The sequence below is a fragment of the Salvelinus fontinalis genome, chromosome 9, assembly GCF_029448725.1.
Source record: "Salvelinus fontinalis isolate EN_2023a chromosome 9, ASM2944872v1, whole genome shotgun sequence".
Lineage (NCBI taxonomy): Eukaryota > Metazoa > Chordata > Actinopteri > Salmoniformes > Salmonidae > Salvelinus > Salvelinus fontinalis.
The window spans coordinates 36,022,502-36,048,101 of NC_074673.1; the positions used below are offsets into that span (position 1 = coordinate 36,022,502).

The 25,600-nt window shown below is 41.9% G+C and overlaps 1 protein-coding gene and 1 pseudogene across 2 annotated transcripts in view; both read left to right on the top strand.

Moving 5' to 3' along the window:
• The window catches only part of LOC129861825 (hydrocephalus-inducing protein-like), a 97,718-nt pseudogene extending 95,639 nt beyond the window's left edge, over window positions 1–2,079 (top strand).
• A 5,522-nt stretch (window positions 2,080–7,601) lies between these two features.
• The window catches only part of LOC129862497 (N-terminal EF-hand calcium-binding protein 2-like), a 169,651-nt gene continuing 151,652 nt past the window's right edge, over window positions 7,602–25,600 (top strand). For both annotated transcript variants that reach the window (XM_055934230.1, XM_055934231.1), the window contains exons 1-2: window positions 7,602–7,990; window positions 14,023–14,047. In XM_055934230.1, coding sequence (XP_055790205.1) covers window positions 7,673–7,990; window positions 14,023–14,047 — 343 coding nt within the window. In that variant the 5' untranslated portion in view covers window positions 7,602–7,672. The remainder of the gene's footprint in view (window positions 7,991–14,022; window positions 14,048–25,600) is intronic.

A 25,600-nucleotide genomic window follows, 5' to 3' on the forward strand; every position in this document is an offset into this window, starting at 1 on the left:
AAATGAGAACGTGTTCTCAATTTGCCTACCTGGTTAAATAAAGGTTAAATAAATAAATAAATAAATAAATCATGCGGAACACTGGAGAAATTGGAGCCAGGTAGGTACTCTGACACACATACTGGTGCTCATGATACATTTTGATATTTTGCTATTTCCAGTGGGATATGGAGAGGTTTGGCAGAGACTTCATCCCTGCAGAGGGCTACATCTGCCCTGGGACGGAGGTTCCCTTTCAGGTGGCCTTTGCCCCTGTGGAGCTGTGTCAGGACCTGAGATATGATGACCTCTACACCGTAGAGGAAGCAATCAAATTCACCCTGGCAGGCTCCTGAATCATGCCCCCCATCATTGACCTTGTCCTGCCTCACAAATCAGCGCTGGACTCTGAAGCCTGAGTACGAGGGGGAACACTGGAGTGGCCCTCCTCCTTCATCATTGATCCCTACCAGCAGAACAAGGCTTATGAGATCACATACAAACCCATGGTCTTGACCCCCGATGGCAAGAAGCACCTGGTGATAGACACTTTTACTGGAGCGCTGTCTTAGTAGTCTCGAAAACCAGACCCTAGGCAAGCCGGGAAATTAGAAAATTGTGGGAGGCAACGCGGATGTCAAGAGGGATTACTGTCTTAGCTCTAGAACAGACTGAGTGTGTCTGTAGTGTGAAGAGCCTTGAATATGAGGACACATTCTTATTGTTGCTGACAATGAACGTCAAAGCCCTTTTAGATTAGTTATTTTGGTTTTGTCAAATACTATGTTTATATGATACAGTACCATTACGTACTGTAGATGCATCCTGTTATTCATCTCAGTTGCTTGACCAAACTGTCTTACTCTCCTCTCCCTCTTCCAGGACTCCGTATTCTTCTTCCCAGATGGGACAGGCATACTCAACACTCTGCATGGCACTTCTGAGGCCCCCAAGGCTGTGGTCATACATTGAGACAGGGCCTGTCCACAACTGGCACTCCAACCCTCAGCAGTACCACACTACTACTTTAGCAGGATGTCTATCAGCTGCTTAACACCTTGTAATAGCACTGCTTCTACCTCTGTCACACTACAACACATCACCACAACTTTGTCAGCTGCCAGTACTAAAATGTTCTGTGTGCAGGTTCCTTGCTGTGGTGGAAATCATCAAGCACTGTGTCCCTGAAGGGCCTGGACTGTCTGGAGATACCAGCTCTGGCCAAGAGGGACTACACAGTCTTCTTCTTCACCTACAAGGAGGGCCAATGCAATGCAAACGTCAGTAGAGAGATTCTGCTCATGTAGATGTACATTATAAATGCATACTGACCATCTTCAGGTACTTATGGATTCCAAAACCCAGATCATCACTCCACCTTGCTACCTACCGATAGTTGAAGGCTGTAAATGCAGCTGTTTTCCAAGTTGATTTGTATTCAATCGTGTGTGTCCTGTCCTCCTTGAACGAGTCTACAGGGGAGTACCTGTTCTCCTACATGAACTACAAGGCCACAGAGCCGGGTGTCATCAGCACAATAGATATGGTGACTCCGGTGCGCCAGACAGCCTCTGCCTCTGTGAGGATGGAGAACCTCATTAGCGTGTACTTCAGTGCTGAGTGCCGCAGTCCAGATGTCAGTGTCTCCACAACTATTGTGCCTCCATTCTCCAAGGTGGGTCTGCATGCATCTAACGTAATGACAAGATTGTTATTTTTCTTGGCATACACAGTGTATCATTCAAATGCACATTGTGGTTGATACTATGTTTTCTCCTCAATTATATAGTTTTAAACAAAGGTCAAGCTAATAATTTTAGCACTGAAATAACTTGAAATATTTTAAAATGTTTAATATTTGCATATTTAGACTATATACAGCGGGCTCCAGTAATTACATTTATTTACTGTATTTATTTTACAAATATTAATTTATTTGTCTTTGTCCTATTTATAAAGACTTAGGATATTTATACATTGTGAGATTAAAGAATAAATATATTTATAGCGGACATGGTCTATCTTATCAGCTCTGTTGTTGGGTGTTATCTCTTCTCGTTTCTCTAGTCTAGATCCATGTGTTCTTCTCAGAGCCACTAGGGAGAGCACTTGCTCCTCTCCAAATAGCACTCATTTGGCATCAGCACCAGACACTGTACCTCCTGGGTTCATTTGTGGGAACAGGATGGGTGTTCAGAATGCATGAAATATATGTTTCCAATTAGCATAAACAGCAGTTCAATAGTGTGTTTGTTGAATAAATGGAAGTGTGTGTGTGTGTGTGTGTGTGTGTGTGTGTGTGTGTGTGTGTGTGTGTGTGTGTGTGTGTGTGTGTGTGTGTGTGTGTGTGTGTGTGTGTGTGTGAGAGAGAGACAGAGAGCGAGCAGTTAGCAAGCAGTGAGCGAGCAGGATGAGTGCCTGTGTTTTGGGAAAGGTAACTATTAAAATGTTCCTTCATTCTCTCACAGTCAATGAGTTGTTAAATTCTTTCATATTTAAATATTGTGCAGGGGTTTGAAGTCTCCTGACAGAGCTTTTAATTTGGTGACTAGGGGAGCTTTAAAGAAGCTGGACAGTATATCCTGATTTCTATGAAGTATGACCTAAATTTAATTACAATATACTTTAAGTGAAATAGTTTTCCTTACAAAGTTTTTGAATTAAGTATGTTTAAAGCAATTTTTTTTTTAAAGGTGTGGGCATACCCCAACAACAGAATGGTGTGGGCGTATACCAGTCATTAAAAATATTCACGCAAGTAGAAAACTGATTGGCCAGGTCAGCCAATGAGCCAACATAACATAATGTTCTATGAGGAAATAGTAAGGATCTTTGAAACGGTCTGTTTGAGACACGTTTGAGCAGTGGCGGTCGTGCCATTTAAGATGAGGGAGGATGATTTTTACTTTTCATGAGCAGGCCTTATTTCTGTTACAGCATATTGGATGACTGTCATTCATATTCCATTCACCCATTTCAATGTAACAGCGATTACGTGATTCTCAAATTTTCCCTATATCCATCATGGTTGCTACAACCTAGCCTATTGAAAGTTTACAACGTAGGCACACAAGTCGAGAGAAAAAATTGAGGTGACAGACAGTGACACATGGACATACAGTGACACATTCAATACCGCCTTACACACTCTTGCCTGCATCAAGCTGATCTAGGATGTAATCATTAGTCCAACAGCTGCAAAGGAGTAGGTTCTATTGGCCAAATGTAGGTATATTTATCCTAGTTTTGTTCCATTTGCTTCCATTTAAGAAATGTTTTCTGCTATGGAAGTGAAACACGGTTCACTTTCATAGCAGCCACGTTGTATTCCTTCTCGCATCTATCCTCTCACCCTTTTCCTTCACTTGTGGACTTCAATGCACAACACATCAGCTATATGTGACCAGGTGAAAAAACCTTTCCAAGCCAAACCATATTGTAACCACTACACACAGCCTACATTGTTGTCACCATATCAGCTAAAGTAACGTCATAGTCAACATAGCTAATACAACTAACGCGTTAGTAAAACCTCTACAATCATGCAGTAAAGTTACAGTGCACAGTCAGTAAGCAGTTTAGCACTTACAAAAACCAAAAGCACTTAGCAAAACCAAAAGCTTACCTTGACATGGAAGAGTTACAGTGTTGTGTTGGATAGTCATAGCCAGCTAGCTATCATAGCATCCTTCTCTTTAAGCAGTGTGTTTGAGTAGGCTAAACTAGCTAGCTGCATTTGCTAGCTAAGTAAGTGAAACTGAAAGTGAAAAAAATTACAATCGCTCTCTCTCTTGCTTCTCCTTCATTTTGGAAGAAATTAATTTGTTCAAAACTGTTCAACTATTGTCTTTCTCTCTCTTTGAGTCAACTACTCACCACATTTTATGCACTGCAGTGCTAGCTAGCTGTAGCGTATGCTTTCAGAACTAGATTCATCCTCTGATCCTTTGATTGGGTGGACAACATGTCAGTTCATGCTGCAAGAGCTCTTATATTGGGTATCGTAAGTATTCACCCCCCTTGGATTTTCACATTTTGTTAAGTTACAAACTGTTATTGAAATAGATTTAATTGTGATTTTTGTGTCATTTATCTACACAAAATACTCCATAATGTGAAAGTGAAGAGAAAATTCTGCACAGTTTTACAATTCATAAAAATGTAATAACTCAAATATAGCCGTATTAATATTCACCCTCTTTCTTTAGGAAATCCTAATTCAGTTCAAGAGTAAAATTTGGCTTAACAAATCACATAATAAGTTACATGGACTTACTCTGTGTGAAATAATAGAGGTTGTATTGAATTTCAAGCACAGATTCAACTACAAAGACCAGGAAGCTTTTCGAAAACCTCATAAAGAAGGGCATGGACTGGTCGATGGGTACCACTAACAAATCAGACATTGAATATCTCTTTAAGCATGGTCAAGTCAATAATTATGCTGTGAATGATGTACTGTATAAACCACCCAGGACAGAAAGGAAACTGCTCAGGGATGTGACCATGAGGCCATTGATGACTTTAAATGGTTGTGATGGATGAGGTTGCATAAACAACATTGGAGTGACTCCACAATAATGTCCTAATTGACAGAGTGAAAAGAAGAATAGAAATATACAGAAAACATGCATCCAACAAGGCACTAAAGTAATACTGTGAGAGAGAGAAAAAATCAAACGAATACACTTTTAGCCCAAATGCAAAGCCTTATGTTTGGGGCAATTCCAACACAACACATCCCTGAGAAACTGCCTCCTTATTTTCAAGCATGGTGGTGGCTACATCATGTTATGGGTATGCTTGACATAGGCAAAGACAGGGGAGTTTTTAAGGATAAAAAGAAACGGGATGGCGCTAAGCACATGCAAAATCCTAGAGGAAAACTTGCTTTAGTCTGCTTCACACCAGACACTGAGAAAGGAATTCACCTTTCAGCAGTACAATAACCTAAAACAGAAGCCAAATCTACACTGGAGTTGCTTACCAAGAAGACAGTGAATGTTCCTGAGTGGCCAAGTTACAGTTTTGACTTAAATCTGCTTTCAAATCTATGGCAAAACTCAGAAATGGCTGTCTAGCCATGATCCCCAACACCTTGACAGAGCTTGAAGAATAATTTTAATAATGGGCAAATATTGCATAATCCAGGTGTTCAAAGCTTTTAGAGATTTACCCAAGAAAACTCACAGCTGTAATTGCTGCCAAAGGTGTTTCTAGCATGTATTCACTCAGGGGGGAATACTTATTTTATCAAGGTATATCAGTGATCTTTAAAAATATATATAATTACTCTTCCACTTTGGCAGTACAGAAAAGGTTGTGTAGATCATTGACAATTAAATAAATTTTAATCCCGCTTTGTAACACAATAAAATGTGAAGAAATCCAAGAGGGATGAATAAGAGGGATGAATAGGCAATATGTCCTCTCAGAATGGGTTCTTCCTCAAAACTGCTGTGGACGATTACCATATGCAAAGTTTTTCGCTAGATAATAATGTCAAGAATTATATTTTCATCTTTCTAATGGCAGATAATTCCTCCAAATGATGCTAATACTCTGGGTAGGTTTGGCTAATATAAGGGAGAGACATCTAAACTATAATCACCTCCCGGAAAAGGGCAGGACCAGGGAGCCATTCATTTCACAAAGGTTATCCTGCATGGGCCTTTATAGTAGCACATATCACACAGTAGTAATGAGGGACTTTCCTCAAAATTGAGAGAGGCTCAGATGAAACATGTAGGTGGGGCGTTCTGCGCTCTATGATGAAGCCCAACGTCTCTGATCATCATCATAGAAGTGTTTCATCTAGCAGAGATTATGAATGCAACAGGGGGCACAGTCAGTGGCTTAAAATTTCTTAGGTATAGGGGGCGACATTTTCACTTTTGGATGAATTTGTGCCCAAATGAAACGGCCTCGTACTCTGTCCTAGATCATATGATATGCATATTATTATTACTATTGGATAGAAAATACTCTGAAGTTTCTAAAACAGTTTGAATTATATATGTGAGTAAAACCAAACTCATATGGAAGGCAAACTTCCAAACAGGAAGTGAAAATTCTGAAATGGGTCGCTGTGAAAGGCATCGTCTATTCAATTACCTTATATTTACGGATCTGTATGCACTTCATACGCCTTCCACTAGATGTCAACAGGCAGTAAAACGTGGAATGAAGCATATAGCTTCATGTGGGACCGGATGAGAGCCTTTGGAGTGACAGGTCAGGCAGATTGCCAGTTCTTGGCCACGCACAGAGGGCATGTGATGTCTTTGTCTGCAATGCGTTTGAAGTTTGAAGTTTTCGTTCATTAGCGTAAAGTTCGATGGACACGTGAACTACACATGCTAGCCAAAGTTGCTAATTCGACAGAAGTAATGGACATTATAAAACAAAAAAACGATTTATTGTGGAACTAGGATTCCTGGCACTGCATTCTGATGAAAGATCATCAAAGTTAAGGGAATATTTATGATGTAATTTCCTATTTCTGTTGACTCCAACATGGCGGAGAATGGCTGAGCGCTGTCTCAGATTATTGCATGCTGTGCTTTTTACAAAAGTTATTTTTTAAATCTAACACAGTGGTTGCATTAAGAACCAGTGTATCTTTAATTATATGTACAACATGTATTTTTCATCAAAGTTTATGATGAGTATTTCTGTATTTCACATTGCTATCTGTAATTACTTTCGCTATTTTGGAGCCATTTCTGAACATGGCGCCAATGTAAAACCATGATTTCTGGCTATAAATATGCACATAATCGAACAAAACATAAATGTATTGTATAACATGATGTCATATGACTGTCATCTGATGAAGTTGTTCAAAGGTTAGTGATTAATTTTATCTCTATTTGTGGGTTTTGTGAAAGCTATCTTTGCTGTGAAAAGATGGCTGTGTTTTTTGGGATATGGTGGTGAGCTAACATAAATATATGTTGTGTTTTCGCTGTAAACATTTTAAAATTTAAAAAATCTTAAAAATCTGACATGTTGGCTGGATTCACAAGATGTGTATCTTTCATTTGCTGTATTGGACTTGTGAGTTCATGAAATTATATTATATTTTAATGAACCTACACAGGGTGACATCACCCCATTCAACCAAGCCACTCAATCCCTCTATTCTAATAGAAAAGTAGTAGTGACTTGATCTTTCAATGAAAGTGAACATTTGCCCCATCTCATCTGAAAGCAAAAGCGTGCTACTTTATTTAAGTGGAATGCTGAAGAATGTTAGAGTTAGAGGGTTAAAATGACATCAAATCAAACGTCAAATCAACGTCTATTCCACTCAACGTAATTTCATTGAAATTACCTGGGAACAACGTTGATTCAATCAGTGTGCCCAGTGTGGCATACTACTCCATAACTTAATTCAATGTGCTTAAATCCACCTTGTACAATGTCTCTCAACACTTTGTTACTGAACAACACTTTATTGTCTTTACAATAACTTTTACATATACAATAACTTAAAATATATTTATGGAAGTATATCAGACAAGGTGCTGATCGAAAATTGCCAAGGCACCAATAGACAGTCCGCAACCCTCTGAAAGTAATGTTGAAGAGAGGTGTGTTTTCGGGGACGTTCGGAGGGTCGATGATGATGTAAGAGGAGAGGGAGGGATTGCCCCCATAACGCTCAACATGAACGCTCCGCGGCAAAAGGATGTGTGAGCAAGCAGCGCGCTACTGCAGGGACGGTGTCCACAAACTGCTCCAAAAAGAACAACCGAAACTCCGGGCTCAGGACAGCAAAGATCAACCAAAACCCGTGGCCGAGGAAAGCGAGTCAGCGACGGCTGCACAGTCTGGAAACAGCGGCGCCCAGCCCGGTGGAATTGACGGGCTCGTCCGCTGGATAGTCACCAAGATGAGCGACAACAAAAGCATCTCTACCCGGGAATACGCGAAGGAGGAGGCAGCGGTTGCCCAAGAGCAGTTCTTCGCACCAGAGCCACGGAAAGGCATCTCTGTAATATTGGATGTAGGTATCGCTTACTTACCTGTAGGATTATCAGATATTTTACCTGCAAATTATTCATTGGTATGGTGGCAGAGGTGGAAGAAAGACCCATTTTAATTCAGTGCACAATTACGCGTAAAGATCATCCCCAATGTTGTGCCAATACTGTTCACATCATCAATTCGTTACATAGCCTCTCGGAATATACACGTATTCACTTTATATTACTTGAAAATAAAGTTTTTCTGTAATCTGTAGTAATCTGTAGATCAGATGATCCGTGTTTTCCTTAAACGGTGGATGAATTCTAAGCACCATAACCAAATCAAATAGGCTACTCAGAGTTTTTATGGAGTTGGCCTAAAAAGGTAGACGAAATTACTTTGCCACGAGCAGCACCGCATATATTGGCTGTGTCCGAGAGCATCAAAACCGTTATGTATCATGGGTAAGTAGTGACCGATTGACTGATCTACAAATAATATTGAGTTGTTATTTATGATGCAAGGTGATTTGTAGATTAGTCCGCCTTGCCTTTAAAGGCGGCTGCAATGTCGAATGTGCCAATTGAGATGCGTGAAATGCAAGTCTTTGACACACATTATCTGCGCACAACGGGTTCACTTCATGCTGTGGGTTCGGATCATAAACAGCGGTGAATTTAGTTGTTGCGGAAATTGATCCATTATGCTGTTTACTTTCTGCATCTACCCCATATCACTGAGTCTACCTGTAATTAAGTGCACACCATATTGGATGTGGGTGGTGCGCATAGACTATACATCCTAGATATAATATTATCCATGCTCTAAATTGGTATCAATTGGTGTAAATGCTCCTAGATGTGTGCAGTTTGTTACATTGTAGTCTTACTGATGTCATTTTATGCCATAGCATGCATATATAGTACAGTTCTTTAAATGTTAAATGTTGTCATAATAAATAATCTTATACAGAGCTATAGATTTATAAATGACTGATAGCCAGACATCTTGTCTTTATACCACTAGTGCCTCTCTTTACAGGCATACCTTACTTTGAATAATTTATAAATTTTTATCCAGCAATTACACTAGGGGTAGGCGGCTGAAGCTGGTCTCAGCAGTATTCATTTAGTAGGTCAAAGTGTTGCCATAGGATTATTCATCATTGCTTCATAATTATGTGTGTCTGGTGCTCCTTCTTCTAGGGATCTACATATTGCATTTAGGGGTACAACTAATCTGAGAGTCAGAGAAACTAGTTCACTTTTAGCCCCAGACCCAGATAAGCTAGGTGATGAAGAAGTGGTGCATGGAAACTCATTAGAATTCTGAAATGAAGACCAGAGGGGTAGAAGTATCCTAGTGTGTGTGTGTGTGTGGGGGGGGGGGGGGGGGGGGGGGCTTGCGGGTATCCTTGTGGGTACCGGAAATCCCCCAAAGTTCGCACAAGGATAGTAAAACAAGAAAAATACTCCCTTGTAGGGACATTTTACAGGTCCCCACGAGGACAGACTATTTTAGGCTTAGAGGTTAGGGTTACAGTTAGGGTTAGGATAAGAATTAGGGTTAGGTTTAAAGTTCGGGGTTAATGTTAGGGGTAAAGGTTAGGATTAAAGTTAGGGTAAGGGTTAGGTTTAGGGATATGGTTAGGGGTTAACAAAAATAGGATTTTGAATGGAAATAAATTGTAGGTCCCCACAAGGATAGTAAAACGTGTGTGTGTGTGTGTGTGTGTGTGTGTGTGTGTGTGTGTGTGTGTGTGTGTGTGTGTGTGTGTGTGTGTGTGTGTGTGCGTGCGTGCGAGGCAGAGAGAGAGAGATTACGGGGGAAATATAGTATTCAATAATATTATATTATCTATTGCTTGGTGTGTGCAATTACATATCTGCCATTAAATAGGATTCCAAGACCATTGTCTAAAGGTGTGTAAGTATTGAAAACCCATAGAATTAGAAGACAAACTTCACAGTGGCTGTTCTTTGTACTGTATTTTTATAGCCTCGTTTATCTCCTCTCTTCTCTCCTCCACACCCCTCCTCTACACAGAAGAGGCATAGATCCATCCATTTGTAATGAGGCAAAAAGATGCAGAAAGAACGCTGCCTCCTCTCTATTTTTTCTCTCTTTCTTTTTCTCTCTCTCTCTCTCTCTCGCTCTCTCTCTCTACCTGTTCCCACCATTCCATGCCTCTTTCTTTCTCACACATTTTCTTCCTTCTTGTTTCTCAGCCTCTCATTATTACCTGCTTCTTAATTCTTCCTTCTGCCTTGCATGCTATTCAAGTCTCCATCCATCCCCATGACACCTCCGTTCCTTCTCTCTGTGCCACTGTGAGTGGCGTTGGCAAGTCACCGCTCTCATTATCATGTAGTGTTCTCACATGACTTGTTTAGGCTAGTGCTCTGCTGAACTGTCTTCCATTTACTGTAAACCAAGCCCATCTGTATTGTTTTCTATTGTATGAGGCCCTCTGTAAACTCCCTCTCCCCCCCCCCCACCTCTGTCTCCAGACTCTCTACCATACCCCACATGACAAATGTTTACCCATTGTAACGGCTGTCCTCCTCCTCTTCAGACGAGAGGAGTAGGGATTGGACCAAAGTGCAGCGTGATATTTGGACATAACGAAGTTTATTAAAGTACAGACGAAAACCGAACACACTTCAACAAACTACAAAATAAGAAAACAAACGATGTGGACAGACCTGAACATGGAACTCACGAACAGGAACAGACTACATCAAACGAACGAACAAACCGAAACAGTCCCGTGTGGTGCAACATACACAGACACAGAAGACAATCACCCACAAACAAATAGTGTGAACAGCCTACCTTTACATGGTTCTCAATCAGAGGAAAAAGTCAAACACCTGTCTCTGATTGAGAACCATATAAGGCTAATTACAAACCACCTAAACATAGAAACACAAAACATAGAATGCCCACCCCAACTCACGCCCTGACCAACTAAACACATACAAAAATAACAGAAAACAGGTCAGGAACGTGACACCCATTTTGGCTTTAATGAATTGAGCACTGATCTCTGGCATCAGAGATGACTAGGCTGTTCTGTCTAAATAACGGATTAGGTCTGGGATTTGTGGTACATTGGTTTATCTCCAAACTGCGTTATGCCATATTGCCATTAGGAACAGTGATTAGTATTATGGAATCAAATAAACTCTTAATATCTGTATGGCAAAGAGCAAAGACAGTGTGTCTATGTATGTGGTGACTCAACACTATACACCTCAGCTACTACAGCAACTGAAATGACTGCAACACTTAACAAAGAGCTGCAGTTAGTTTCAGAATAAGTTTGTCATAAATATTTCAAAAATTTAAAGCATTGTATTTGGGACAAATCATTCACTAAACCCTAAACCTCAACTAAATCTTGTAATGAATCATGTGGATATTGAGCAAGTTGAAATGACTAAACTGCTTGGAGTAATCCTGGATTGTAAACTGTCATGGTCAAAATATATTGATACAACAGTAGCTAAGATGGGGAGAAGTCTGTCCATATTAAAGTGCTGGTCTACCTTCTTAACAACACTATCAACAAGACAGGTCCGGCCCTAGTTTTGTCGCACCTGGGCTACTGTTCATTCGTGTGATCAGGTGCCACAAAGAGGGATTTATGAAAATTACAATTGGCTCAGAACAGGGCAGCATGACCATCCCTTAAAAGTACATGGGGAGCTAACAGTAATGACATGCTTGTCAATCTCTCATGGCTCAAAGTGGAAGAGAGATTGACTTCATCACTACTTGTTTTTGTAAGAAGTGTGTACCGAGCTGTCTGTTTAAACTACTAGCACACAGCTCGGACAACAATGCATACTCTACAAGACATACCATCAGACACACCTACCTATTCAAAGGTTTTTCTTAATTTTTACTATTTTCTACATTGTAGAATAATAGTGAAGACCATCAAAAGTATTAAATGTCACATATGGAATCATGTAGTAACCCAAAAAATATTTTATATTTGAGATTCTTCAAAGTAGCCACCCTTTGTCTTGATGAGAGATTTGCACACTCTTGGCATTCTCTCAACCAGCTTCACCTGGAATGCTTTTCCAACAGTCTTGAAGGAGTTCCCACATATGCTGAGCACTTGTTGGCTGCTTTTTTCCTTCACTCTGCAGTCCAACTCATCCCAAACCATCTAAATTGGGTTGAGGTTGGGTGATTGTGGAGGCCAGGTCATCTGATGCAGCACTCAATTACTGTACTTCTTGTTCAAATAGCCCTTACACAGCCTGGAGGTGTGTTTTGGGTCATTGTCCTGTTGAAAAACAAATGATATATCCCACTAAGCGCAAACCAGATGGGATGGCGTAACGCTGCAGAATGCTGTGGTAGCCATGCTGGTTAACTTCTTTAATATACATATAAGTGAATGTGTTCCAATACTTTTGGTTTCCTAAAATGGGGGGACTATGTACAAAAGTGCTGTAATTTCTAAACTGTTCACCATATGGATGAACATACCCTCAAATTAAAGCTGACAGTCTGCAATTTAACCTCATAGTCACTGTATCATTTCAAATCCAATGTGCTGGAGTACAGACCTAAAACAACCAAAATATTGTCACTGTCCTAGTACTTCTGGAGCTCACTGTATGTTTTTCATCTGAAAAGCAGGGAAATTGGTTCACCTACATTATGTGACGCTATGCTGTAAGGCCTGACAAATGGATTATCAGACAAGTCCCTTAACACCAGAATGATGAATGTTATACACACATACCTCTGCCACTTTTATCATTAGTCATGCCCCACTTCTGTTGCTTTAATTGTAGTTTACATTTAGTATGATATGTAATATTTTAATGGGCCCTTTTTTTATAGTGTAAGTGAGAATGGGTCTTTCTGGAGGATATATACCTGTATTTCATTACCTCTCCCGTCAATCATCTGCAAGCACATAATAATGAAAGCCATTGTGATGTATGGCGTGCTCTCTGAGTCAGTGTCCATTGTCTTTCACTCAATGGTTTTACATCTCATCTGATGAGCTTTTCCCAATGTCCAAAGGACAATTTCTTACCCCCGATTTATTTTGTTAAAACTCAAGTGCTCATCAGTCTGGTGAAGAAGATAGGTATCAATAATGACCCAAACTAAAAAAAACTATACACAGTTGTTTATACTGTTAAATGGAAACTCCACTCAAAAACTTTAGAAAATTAGTCCACTGTTGATACAGTCCCAAAATGGTTTGCATATCAGCAGTCAAGTTTTCAAGATATTGGACTTTCAAGAAGTAAAGTGGAGCTCCCCTTTTAACCTTGTTCATGCATGAAATGCACTTACCACTTTCAAAAGCATAGAAAGAAACACATGAATATATATCCCCCACCAGATATAACAAGGATTCACAGATAATTTATTGGTGTTCTAAACCGGTTTGATTACTGCTTTCCCAGTGACAAACTAAGGATTTGTAACGGCTTTCGTCCTCTTCGTCTGAGGAGGAGTAGGAAATATCGGACCAATGTGCAGCGTGGTACGTATCCATAATATCTTTTAATAGAATGAATACAAAAAAAACAAGAGAATCAAAATGAAAACCGAAACAGTCCCGAATTGTGAAAACACTGAAACGGAAACAACCACCCACAACCAAAATGGGGAAAACATGCTACCTAAATATGATTCTCAATCAGAGACAACGATCGACAGCTGCCTCTGATTGAGAACCATATCAGACCAGACATAGAAATACAACAACATAGAAAACAGAACATAGACTACCCACCCCAACTCACGCCCTGACCAACCTAACACAAAGACATAAAAAGAAACACAGGTCAGAACGTGACAGGATTAGAGTCTTAACCGTGCCATTACACACGAGTGCATCATGTGGTTAGGCTTTTTAAACAAGATTACGCTGGGTTTTCACTTACTCTTACCTAGCTATTCAGGCAGGCTTTTTTACTGTCTCTCATTGCCCTTTTGCGCCATGTTTTATCATGTTTCATGTTTTTACACTGTTCACGTGACTAGTCCCTTCACTAATGTAGGGCTCATGTTTTGTCTTAACAGATTTTCCGGAGAGCTGATAAGGATGGTAAGTGTGTTTTGGTTTGTTAAACATATTTAGTTATCATGCTGTCTGTGTCCTCTCAGTGAGGTAGCTACTCTGGCCGGTCTTGTGGATTGTTAGTACATTGTTTAATTTCCAGGCTAGAACAGTGTGGTGCGGTTCCAGAGCTTCCCTCATTCCCTCATTCCCTCATTCCCTCTGGCACTTGTTTGTCCTGCTGTCGTGTCTTGGAGCCTTTGACAGGATAGAAGAAAACTAACAAGGAGACAACTTAGAAGGATACGTTTTTATACCAACCAGATGGCCATTTTATTTTCTGATCTGTGTGGTTGCACTGTATCTCTAACTACCTTGTGGAATAGCAATGGTAATTTCACTGCTATATTTTTTAGCTACCTATTCTGTGTGTATGATTCTTAGAGACACAGTAGATACACTACAAATATGTTATTAGCTCCTAGTTAAAGAGAATCCTTGTCATTTGATGTATGGAACAAGCTCAGTTTGTGGTATTTTTACCCTCCTCTCCTGGGAAATGTTCTGTGGCTGTTTCAATGAAAGAGAGATGCTAAACACACTGTGCGGGAGGGATAGAGAGGCTGAGAGAGAGAGAGAAAAGAGCGAGTAGCAAGAGAAAGAGATGGAGATAGATAGGGGATAAGGGAGAAAAAGATCAGGGGTCCAACATCGCTCCAAGATCTGCTCTGGTCTTCACAATGGGATCCATGTATGGATCGACTAGGGTCAAGGTTTATTGCCTCTCCCTCTCTGCCCGCTTCCAAAAGGGCACCTGCTAAATAAGCCTATATGTCTCCTAGCGTTGATAACACAATTAGCAGTGAGAAGGGTAATCCTTAGTGTGTGTTTTATAGCTGAGCTAACATGCTCCTTTGGCCCAGGAGCTTTTATCATTGCTGCCTCCAGGTGAGCGCTGCCTAACAGGCCCTGATTAGAGGTTCTGATCCTGTGGTGTTATGCTGCTGGGCCCACCGTCATAGAGAGGAACGCATCACACCCCTTTAAATACGGACGTCCTGTAATGAAACTCTTTCCTGAGCGAAAGAGAGGTATCAGTAATTATAGACAAGTGTGTGGTAATGGAAATGTAATTGTCTTCTTTCTCCCAATACCAATGCCATGATATGCTCCACTCCCGAAACTGCTCTTGGAGGGGGGGGTGGGGGGGGGGGGGGTTTCCCATCCAGCATTAAAGCAGGTACAGCACACATGTTACAGCACACATGAAAAAATACTACAGTTTGCTATAGACTACTACAGTACTTACTGTAGAATTCTGTTGTAAACTGTAGTATCTACCTACCTACCTACAGATTATGGAAAATTTGCTTTTTGAGTAGTTTGTCCAGTAGGTTTCCTCAAGGAGAAAGCCCCCACTGCTATGTCAAAGATAATAAATCCAAAACGCTATAGTATATACTATAGTAATAGCTGCAAAAAAACACTACAGTAAATACTATAGTATAATACAGTCTGCAAAAATACTACAGTAATTACTAAAGCAATTTAAATTATACATATACTATAGTAATCTATAAATAGTACAATATACTACAGTCATTTCTGCAACACTACAGTGAATATTACATTAAAGTCTGCAAAAACACAACAGTGAATACTATAGTATTTATACCATAGTATACTATAGTATTTTTTTAATTTTGGAGCACCGCTAGTTTGTATGAGAGTGTAAGCATGTATACCTCATTAGTGATTGCCTTGCCTTGGTTGTTGTGGATCTCATACTCCATTTCTGGAACTGGCTTGCAGAGAGTAATCAACTGCCTATTGTGTAATATGCCATTTTCATGACTGCTCAGGGTACAAGTTTTCAGAAATGTTATTTTATTGAAGCACAATGAGGAAATATTTGCAGATTTCAGCCTTTGTGAGTAAGACCTTTAAACAGGTAAACATTCACAAGACCGTAGGGCCAGACTGATTACCAGGACGCATTCTCAGAGCATGCACTGACCAGCTAGCAGGTTTCTTCACTGACATTTTCAACCTCTCCCTGACCCAGTCTGTAATATCCATATGTTTCAAGCAGACCACCATAGTCCCCGTGCCTAAGAAAGCCAAAAAAGCCTCTCCCTCAATGTCAGCAAGACAAAGGAGCTGATTGTGGACTACAGAAAATGGAGGGCATAGCATGCCCCCATTCACATCAACAGGGCTGTAGTGGAGACGGATGAGAGTTTCAAGTTCCTGTATCCATATCACTAAGGACCTATCATGGTCAAACGCACCAACATGGTTGTAAAGAGGGCACGACACTGCCTCTTCCCCTTCAGGGCTTCTATACCAGGCAGTGTCAGAGGAAGGCCACCCAAGTCACAGTCTGTTCTCTCTGCTACAGCACGGCAAGCTTTTACCGGAGCACCAGGTCTGGGACCAAAAGGCTCCTGAACAGCTTCTACCCCAAAGCCATAAGACTTCTGAACAGTTATTTAAATGGCTACCCGGACTTTCTGCTTTTCACCCCTTACTGTACCTACATGTGCATAGTACAGTACTTCAATCAATCACCTAACTAGGCCTACATGTACATATTACCTCAATCAATCACCCCAACTACCTCGTACCCCAGTACACTGACTCAGTACAAGTACTCCTTGTATATAAGCTGTGTGTAGCGTTTATATTGTTATTTATTGTGTCATTTTATTGTGTTACTATTTTCTTTTTATCTATTTGTTCATTTTCATACTTTTTAACTGCATTGATGGGAAAGGGCACATAAATAAGCATTTCACGGTAAAAATCACATTTTTATTGGTCACATACATATATTGAGCAGATGTTATTGCACATGTAGCGAAATGCTTGTATTCCTAGCTCCAACAGTGCAGTAGTATTTAACAATTCACAACAATACACACAAATCTAAAAGTAAAAGAATGGAATTAAGAAATATAGGACGAGCAATGCCGGAGTGGCATTGACTAAAATACAGTAGAATAGAATAGAGTATATACTGTACATACAGTTGAAGTCGGAGGTTTACATTCACCTTAGCCAAATACATTTAAACTCAGTTTTTCACAATTCCTGACATTTAATCATAGTAAAAATTCCCTGTCTTTGGTCAGGTAGGATCACCACTTTATTTTAAGAATGTGAAATGTCAGAATAATAGCAGAGAGAATGATTTATTTCAGCTTTTATTTCTTTCATCACATTCCCAGTGGGTCAGAAGTTTACATACACTCAAATAGTATTTGGTAGCATTGCCTTTAAATTGTTTAACTATGGGACAAACGTTTCGGGTAGCCTTCCACAAGATTCCCACAATAAGTTGGGTGAATTTTGGCCCATTCCTCCTGACAGAGCTGGTGTAACTGAGTCAGGTTTGTAGGCTCCCTTGCTCGCACACGCTTTTTCAGTTCGCACACACTTTTTCAAATTTTCTATAGGATTGAGGTCAGGACTTTGTGATGGCCACTCCAATACCTTGACTTTGTTGTCCTGAAGCCATTTTGCCACAACTTTGGAAGTATGCATGGGGTCATTGTTCATTTGGAAGACCCATTTCCGACCAAGCTTTAACTTCCTGACTGATGTCTTGAGATGTTGCTTCAATATATCCACATAATTTTTCTTCTCCTGATGCCATCTATTTTGTAAAGTGCACCAGTCCCTCCTGCAGCAAAGCACCCTCACAACATGATGCTGCCACCCCCGTTGTCATGGCCGTCGTCGGAAGGAGACCAAGGTGCAGCGTAGTGAGCGTATATTTTATTTTATTATTGTAAATGTCGCCAACAAAACAAGAAACAAAGAAACAACCGTGAAGCCTAACAGGGCTATAGTGCCACTAACAGATATAACTACCCACAAACACCAAAGTAAAAAAGGCTGCCAAAGTATGATTCCCAATCAGAGACAACGATAGACAGCTGTCCCTGATTGAGAACCATACCCGGCCAAAACATAGAAGTAAAGAAACTAGAATGCCCACCCTAGTCACACCCGTCACACCAACACCACAGTTGGGATGGTGTTCTTCGGCTTACAAGCCTCCCCCTTTTTCCTCCAAACATAATGATGGTCATTATGGCCAAACAGTTCTATTTTTGTTTCATCAGACCAGAGGACATTTCTCAAAAAAATACGAGCTTTGTCCCCACGTGCAGTTGCAAACCGTAGTCTGACTTTTTTATGCCGGTTTTGGAGCAGTGGCTTCTTCCTTGCTGTGCGACCTTTCATGTTATGTCGATATAGGACTCGTTTTACTGTGGATAAAGATACTTTTGTACCTGTTTCCTCCAGCATCTTCACAAGGTCCTTTGCTGTTGTTCTGGGATTGATTTGCACTTTTCGCACCAATGTATGTTCAATCAATCAATCAAGTTTATTTTATATAGCCCTTCGTACATCAGCTAATATCTCGAAGTGCTGTACAGAAACCCAGTCTAAAACCCCAAACAGCAAGCAATGCAGGTGTAGAAGCACGGGGGCTAGGAAAAACTCCCTAGAAAGGTCAAAACCTAGGAAGAAACCTAGAGAGGAACCAGGCTATGAGGGGTGGCCAGTCCTCTTCTGGCTGTGCCGGGTGGAGATTATAACAGAACATGGCCAAGATGTTCAAAATGTTCATAAATGACAAGCATGGTCAAACAATAATCAGGAATAAATGTCAGTTGGCTTTTCATAGCCGATAATTAAGAGTTGAAAACAGCAGGTCTGGGACAGGTAGGGGTTCCATAACCGCAGGCAGAACTGTTGAAACTGGGACAGCAGCAAGGCCAGGTGGACTTGGGACAGCAAGGAGTCATCATGCCCGGTAGTCCTGACGTATGGTCCTAGGGCTCAGTTCCTCCGAGAGAGAGAAAGAAAGAGAGAAGGAGAGAATTAGAGAGAGCCAAGATGTTCAAAATGTTCATAAATGACAAGCATGGTCAAATAATAATTAGGAATAAATGTCAGTTGGCTTTTCATAGCCGATCATTAAGAGTTGAAAACAGCAGGTCTGGGACAGGTAGGGGTTCCATAACTGCAGGCAGAACAGTTGAAACTGGAACAGCAGCAAGGCCAGGTGGACTGGGGACAGCAAGGAGTCATCATGCCCAGTAGTCCTGACATATGGTCCTAGGGCTCAGGTCCTCCGAGAGAGAGAAAGAAAGAGAGAAGGAGAGAATTAGAGAGAGCATACTTAAATTCACACAGGATACTGGATAAGACAGGAGAAGTACTCCAGATATAACCAACTGGCCCTAGCCCCCCGACACAAACTACTGCAGCATAAATACTGGAGGCTGAGACAGGAGGGGTCAGGAGACACTGTGGCCCCATCCGATGACAGGGGCCAAACAGGAAGGATATAACCCCACCCACTTTGCCAAAGCACAGCCCCCGCACCACTAGAGGGATATCTTCAGCCACCAACTTACAATCCTGAGACAAGGCCGAGTATAGCCCACAAAGATCTCCACCACAGCACAAACCAAGGGGGGGCGCCAACCCAGACAGGAAGATCACGTCAGTAACTCAACCCACTCAAGTGACGCACCCCTCCTAGGAACGGCATGAAAGAACACCAGTAAGCCAGTGACTCAGCCCCTGTAATAGGGTAAGAGGTAGAGAATCCCAGTGGAGGGGAACTGGCCAGGCAGAGACATCAAGGGCGGTTCGTTGCTCCAGAGCCTTTCCGTTCACCTTCACACTCCTGGGCCAGGCTACACTCAATCATATGATCTACTGAAGAGATAAATCTTCAGTGAAGACTTAAAGGTTGAGACCGAGTCTGCGTCTCTCACATGGGTAGGCAGACCGTTCCATAAAAATGGAGATCTATAGGAGAAAGCCCTGCCTCCAGCTGTTTGCTTTGAAATTCTAGGGACAATTAGGAGGCCGTCGTCTTGTGACCGTAGCGTACGTGTAGGTATGTACGGCAGGACCAACTCGGAAAATAGGTAGGAGCAAGCCCATGTAACGCTTTATAGGTTAACAGTAAAACCTTGAAATCAGCCCTTGCCTTAACAGAAAGCCAGTGTCGGGAGGCTAGCACTGGAGTAATATGATCACATTTCTTGGTTCTAGTCAGGATTCTAGCAGCCGTATTTAGCACTAACTGAAGTTTATCCAAGATGGCGTAGCAGTCGGACGTGTGTTTGTCTTGTCCCGTCTTGTCCCGCGTAAATAGTCCTCGTATTTTTTGTATACATTTCGTATATATTTTAATTTCACTTTCCATCTTGGAACTGAATATACATTCCCGCAACCCGCCTCACCCAATGCGGTACGGATCTGCTATTTTTTTTATACTTTAGAACCGTAACCCCAATCAGAAGCTAGCCAGATAACTAGCTACTAGCTAGTAGTCAGTTAGCCACTGCTGCGGTCTTCAGCCTTAACTCGGACACCAGCCAGCTTCAGCTCGGGCCAATACATGCCAGTCTACAGGCGCGATATCAACCCAGAGAATATAGGACTGCTTTTTCTCTACCACATCACCGGATTCCTGACGCAAGCTCTGGACAATTACACCGGATCATCGTCGCTAGCTAGCTGCAACCAAGTGGCTACTACTGGCTAATACCTCTGTCCCGAAACAAGCACCAGTTAGCCTTGAGCTAGCCTCGAGCTAGGCCCATCTGCCGGCTAGCCGAAGAGGTCTACCTGCGAATTCTTGGGCTACAATACCTCCTTTGCCAATTGGACTGGACCCTTTATTGCCGACACGGAGCCCCGCCGATCCATCACGACTGGTCTGCCGACGTAATTGTCCGAGGTGGTTTCAACAGGCTTTTCCATTGCGATGTTTCTGAATACCCATCTGCTAATTATTAGCTGTCTTATCGGCTGCTATCTAAATCAATATACCGGACAATTATTTATTTTTTTATTTATTTTTTTTTTCTTGGGTCACTATATCTATTTTGCCAATTGGATCGATCCCCTCCACCACACGGAACCCCACTAATCTACCGACGGAAACGAACGAGGTGAAAAAAATAAAATAATAATAATAGTAATAATAATTTAAAAAAAAAAAAAAAAAAAAAAAAAACAGACCTCCATCCTATGTTATCTTGCTACCGATAGCCAGCTACCCGGCCAGCTGTCTGGATCGCCGTGGCCCCAACCAACATCTACTCACTGTTCCCTTATGATCACTCGATTAAGCATGCCTCTCCTTAATGTAAATATGCCTTGTCCATTGCTGTTCTGGTTAGTGTTTATTGGCTTATTTCACTGTAGAGCCTCTAGCCCTGCTCACTATATATCCAACCTCTCAGTTCCACCACCCACATATGCGATGACATCACCTGGTTTCAATGATGTTTCTAGAGACAATATCTCTCTCATCATCACTCATTACCTAGGTTTACCTCCACTGTATTCACATCCTACCATACCTTTGTCTGTACATTATTCCTTGAAGCTATTTTATCGCCCCCAGAAACTTCCTTTTACTCTCTGTTCTAAACGTTCTAAACGACCAATTCTCATAGCTTTCAGCCGTACCCTTATCCTACTCCTCCTCTGTTCCTCTGGTGATGTAGAGGTGAATCCAGGCCCTGCAGGACCTAGCTCCACTCCTATTCCCCAGGCGCTCTCTTTTGATGACTTCTGTAACCGTAGTAGCCTTGGTTTCATGCATGTTAACATTAGAAGCCTCCTCCCTAAGTTTGTTTTGTTCACTGCTTTAGCACACTCTGCCAACCCAGATGTTTAAGCCGTGTCTGAATCCTGGCTTAGGAAGACCACCAAAAATTCTGACATTTTCATCCCTAACTACAAGATTTTCAGACAAGATAGAACGGCCAAAGGGGGCGGTGTTGCAATCTACTGCAAGGATTGCCTGCAGAGTTCTGTTTTACTATCCAGGTCTGTTCCGAAACAATTTGAACTCCTACTTTTAAAAATCCACCTCTCTAAAAACAAGTCTCTCACTGTTGCCGCCTGCTATAGACCACCCTCTGCCCCCAGCTGTGCTCTGGACACCATATGTGAACTGATTGCCCCCCATCTATCTTCAGAGCTTGTGCTGCTAGGCGACCTAAATTGGAACATGCTTAACACCCCAGCCATCCTACAATCTAAGCTTGATGCCCTCAATCTCACACAAATTATCAATGAACCTACCAGATATCACCCCAATTCCGTAAACACGGGTACCCTCATAGACATCATCCTAACCAACTTGCCCTCCAAATACACCTCTGCTGTTTTCAACCAAGATCTCAGCGATCACTGCCTCATTGCCTGTATCCGTAATGGGTCAGCGATCAAACGACCTCCACTCATCACTGTCAAACGCTCCCTGAAACACTTCAGCGAGCAGGCCTTTCTAATCGACCTGGCCGAGGTATCCTGGAAGGATATTGATCTCATCCCGTCAGTAGAGGATGCCTGGATATTTTTTTTAAATGCCTTCCTCACCATCTTGAATAAGCATGCCCCATTCAAGAAATTTAGAACCAGGAACAGATATAGCCCTTGGTTCTCTCCTGACCTGACTGCCCTTAACCAACAGAAAAACATCCTGTGGCGTTCTGCATTAGCATCGAACAGCCCCCGTGACATGCAACTTTTCAGGGAAGCTAGAAACCAGTATACACAGGCAGTTAGAAAAGCCAAGGCTAGCTTTTTCAAGCAGAAATTTGCTTCCTGCAACACAAACTCAAAAAAGTTCTGGGACACTGTAAAGTCCATGGAGAATAAGAACACCTCCTCCCAGCTTCCAACTGCACTGAAGATAGGAAATACTGTCACCACCGACAAATCCACTATAGTTGAGAATTTCAATAAGCATTTTTCTACGGCTGGCCATGCTTTCCACCTGGCTACCCCTACCCCGGTCAACAGCACTGCCCTCCCCTCTGCTACTCGCCCAAGCCTTCCCCACTTCTCTTTCTCCCAAATACAGTCAGCTGATGTTCTGAAAGAGCTGCAAAATCTGGACCCTTACAAATCAGCCGGGCTAGATAATCTGGACCCTTTCTTTCTAAAACTATCTGCTGAAATTGTTGCCACCCCTATTACCAGCCTTTTCAACCTCTCTTTCGTGTCGTCTGAGATTCCCAAAGATTGGAAAGCAGCTGCGGTTATCCCCCTCTTCAAAGGGGGAGACACTCTAGACCCAAACTGCTACAGACCTATATCTATCCTACCCTGCCTTTCTAAGGTCTTCGAAAGCCAAGTCAACAAACAGATTACCGACCATCTCGAATCCCACCATACCTTCTCCGCTATGCAATCTGGTTTCAGAGCTGGTCATGGGTGCACCTCAGCCACGCTCAAGGTCATAAACGATATCTTAACCGCTATCAATAGGAAACAGTACTGTGCAGCCATATTCATTGACCTGGCCAAGGCTTTTGACTCTGTCAATCACCACATCCTCATCGGCAGACTCGACAGCCTTGGTTTCTCTAATGATTGCCTCGCCTGGTTCACCAACTACTTCTCTGATCGAGTTCAGTGTGTCAAATCGGAGGGTCCGTTGTCCGGACCTCTGGCAGTCTCTATGGGGGTGCCACAGGGTTCAATTCTTGGACCGACTCTCTTCTCTGTATACATCAATGATGTCGCTCTTGCTGCTGGTGAGTCTCTGATCCACCTCTACGCAGACGACACTATTCTGTATACTTCTGGCCCTTCTTTTGACACTGTGTTAACAACCCTCCAGGCGAGCTTCAATGCATTCAACTCTCCTTCCGTTGCCTCCAATTGCTCTTAAATACAAGTAAAACTAAATGCATGCTCTTCAACCGATCGCTGCCTGCACCTGCCCGCCTGTCCAACATCACTACTCTGGACGGCTCTGACTTAGAATATGTGGACAACTACAAATACCTAGGTGTCTGGTTAGACTGTAAACTCTCCTTCCAGACTCACATCAAGCATCTCCAATCCAAAGTTAAATCTAGAATCGGCTTCCTATTCCGCAACAAAGCATCCTTCACTCATGCTGCCAAACATACCCTTGTAAAACTGACCATCCTACCAATCCCCGACTTCGGTGATGTCATTTACAAAATAGCCTCCAAAACCCTACTCAATAAATTGGATGCAGTCTATCACAGTGCCATCCGTTTTGTCACCAAAGCCCCATATACTACCCACCAATGCGACCTGTACGCTCTCGTTGGCTGGCCCTCGCTTCACACTCGTCGCCAAACCCACTGGCTCCAGGTCATCTACAAGTCCCCCCTTATCTCAGCTCGCTGGTCACCATAGCAACGCCCACCCGTAGCACGCGCTCCAGCAGGTATATCTCTCTGGTCACCCCCAAAACCAATTCTTCCTTTGGCCGCCTCTCCTTCCAGTTCTCTGCTGCCAATGACTGGAACGAACTACAAAAATCTCTGAAACTGGAAACACTTATCTCCCTCACTAGCTTTAAGCACCAGCTTTCAGAGCAGCTCATAGATTACTGCACCTGTACATAGCCCATCTATAATTTAGCCCAAACAACTACCTCTTTACCTACTGTATTTATTTATTTTGCTCCTTTGCACCCCATTATTTCTATCTCTACTTTGCACCTTCTTCCACTGCAAACCAACCATTCCAGTGTTTTTTTTTTACTTGCTATATTGTATTTTGTTCGCCTCCATGGCCTATTTATTGCCTTTACATCCCTTATCTCACCTCACTTGCTCATATTGTATATAGACTTATTTTTCACTGTATTATTGACTGTATGTTTGTTTTACTCCATGTGTAACTATGTGTTGTTGTATGTGTCGAACTGCTTTGCTTTATCTTGGCCAGGTCGCAATTGTAAATGAGAACGTGTTCTCAATTTGCCTACCTGGTTAAATAAAGGTGAAATAAATAAATAAATAAAACATTTAGTGCTTTATCCGGGTAGCCGGAAAGGAGAGCATTGCAGTAGTCTAGCCTAGAAGTAACAAATGCATGGATACATTTTTCTGCATCATTTTTGGACAGAACATTTCTGATTTTTGCAATGTTACGTAGATGGAAAAAAGCTGTCCTTGAAACAGTCTTGATATGTTCGTCAAAAGAGAGATCAGGGTCAAGACTAACGCCGAGGTCCTTCACAGTTTTATTTGAGACGACTTTACAACCATCAAGATTAATTGTCAGATTTAACAGAAGATCTCTTTGTTTCTTGGGACCTAGAACAAGCATCTCTGTTTTGTCCGAGTTTAAAAGTAGAAAGTTTTCAGCCATCCACTTCCTTATGTCTGTAACACAGGCTTCTAGCGAGGGAAATTTTGGGGCTTCACCATGTTTCATTGAAATGTACAGCTGTGTGTCATCCGCATAGCAGTGAAAGTTAACATTATGTTTTCGAATAACATCCCCAAGAGGTAAAATATATAGTGAAAACAATAGTGGTCCTAAAACGGAACCTTGAGGAACACCGAAATGTACAGTTGATTTGTCAGAGGACAAACCATTCACAGAGACAAACTGATATCTTTCCGACAGATAAGATCTAAACCAGGCCAGAACTTGTCCGTGTAGACCAATTTGGGTTTCCAATCTCTCCAAAAGAATGTGGTGATCGATGGTGTCAAAGGCAGCACTAAGGTCTAGTAGCATGAGGACAGATGCAGAGCCTCGGTCTGACGCCAT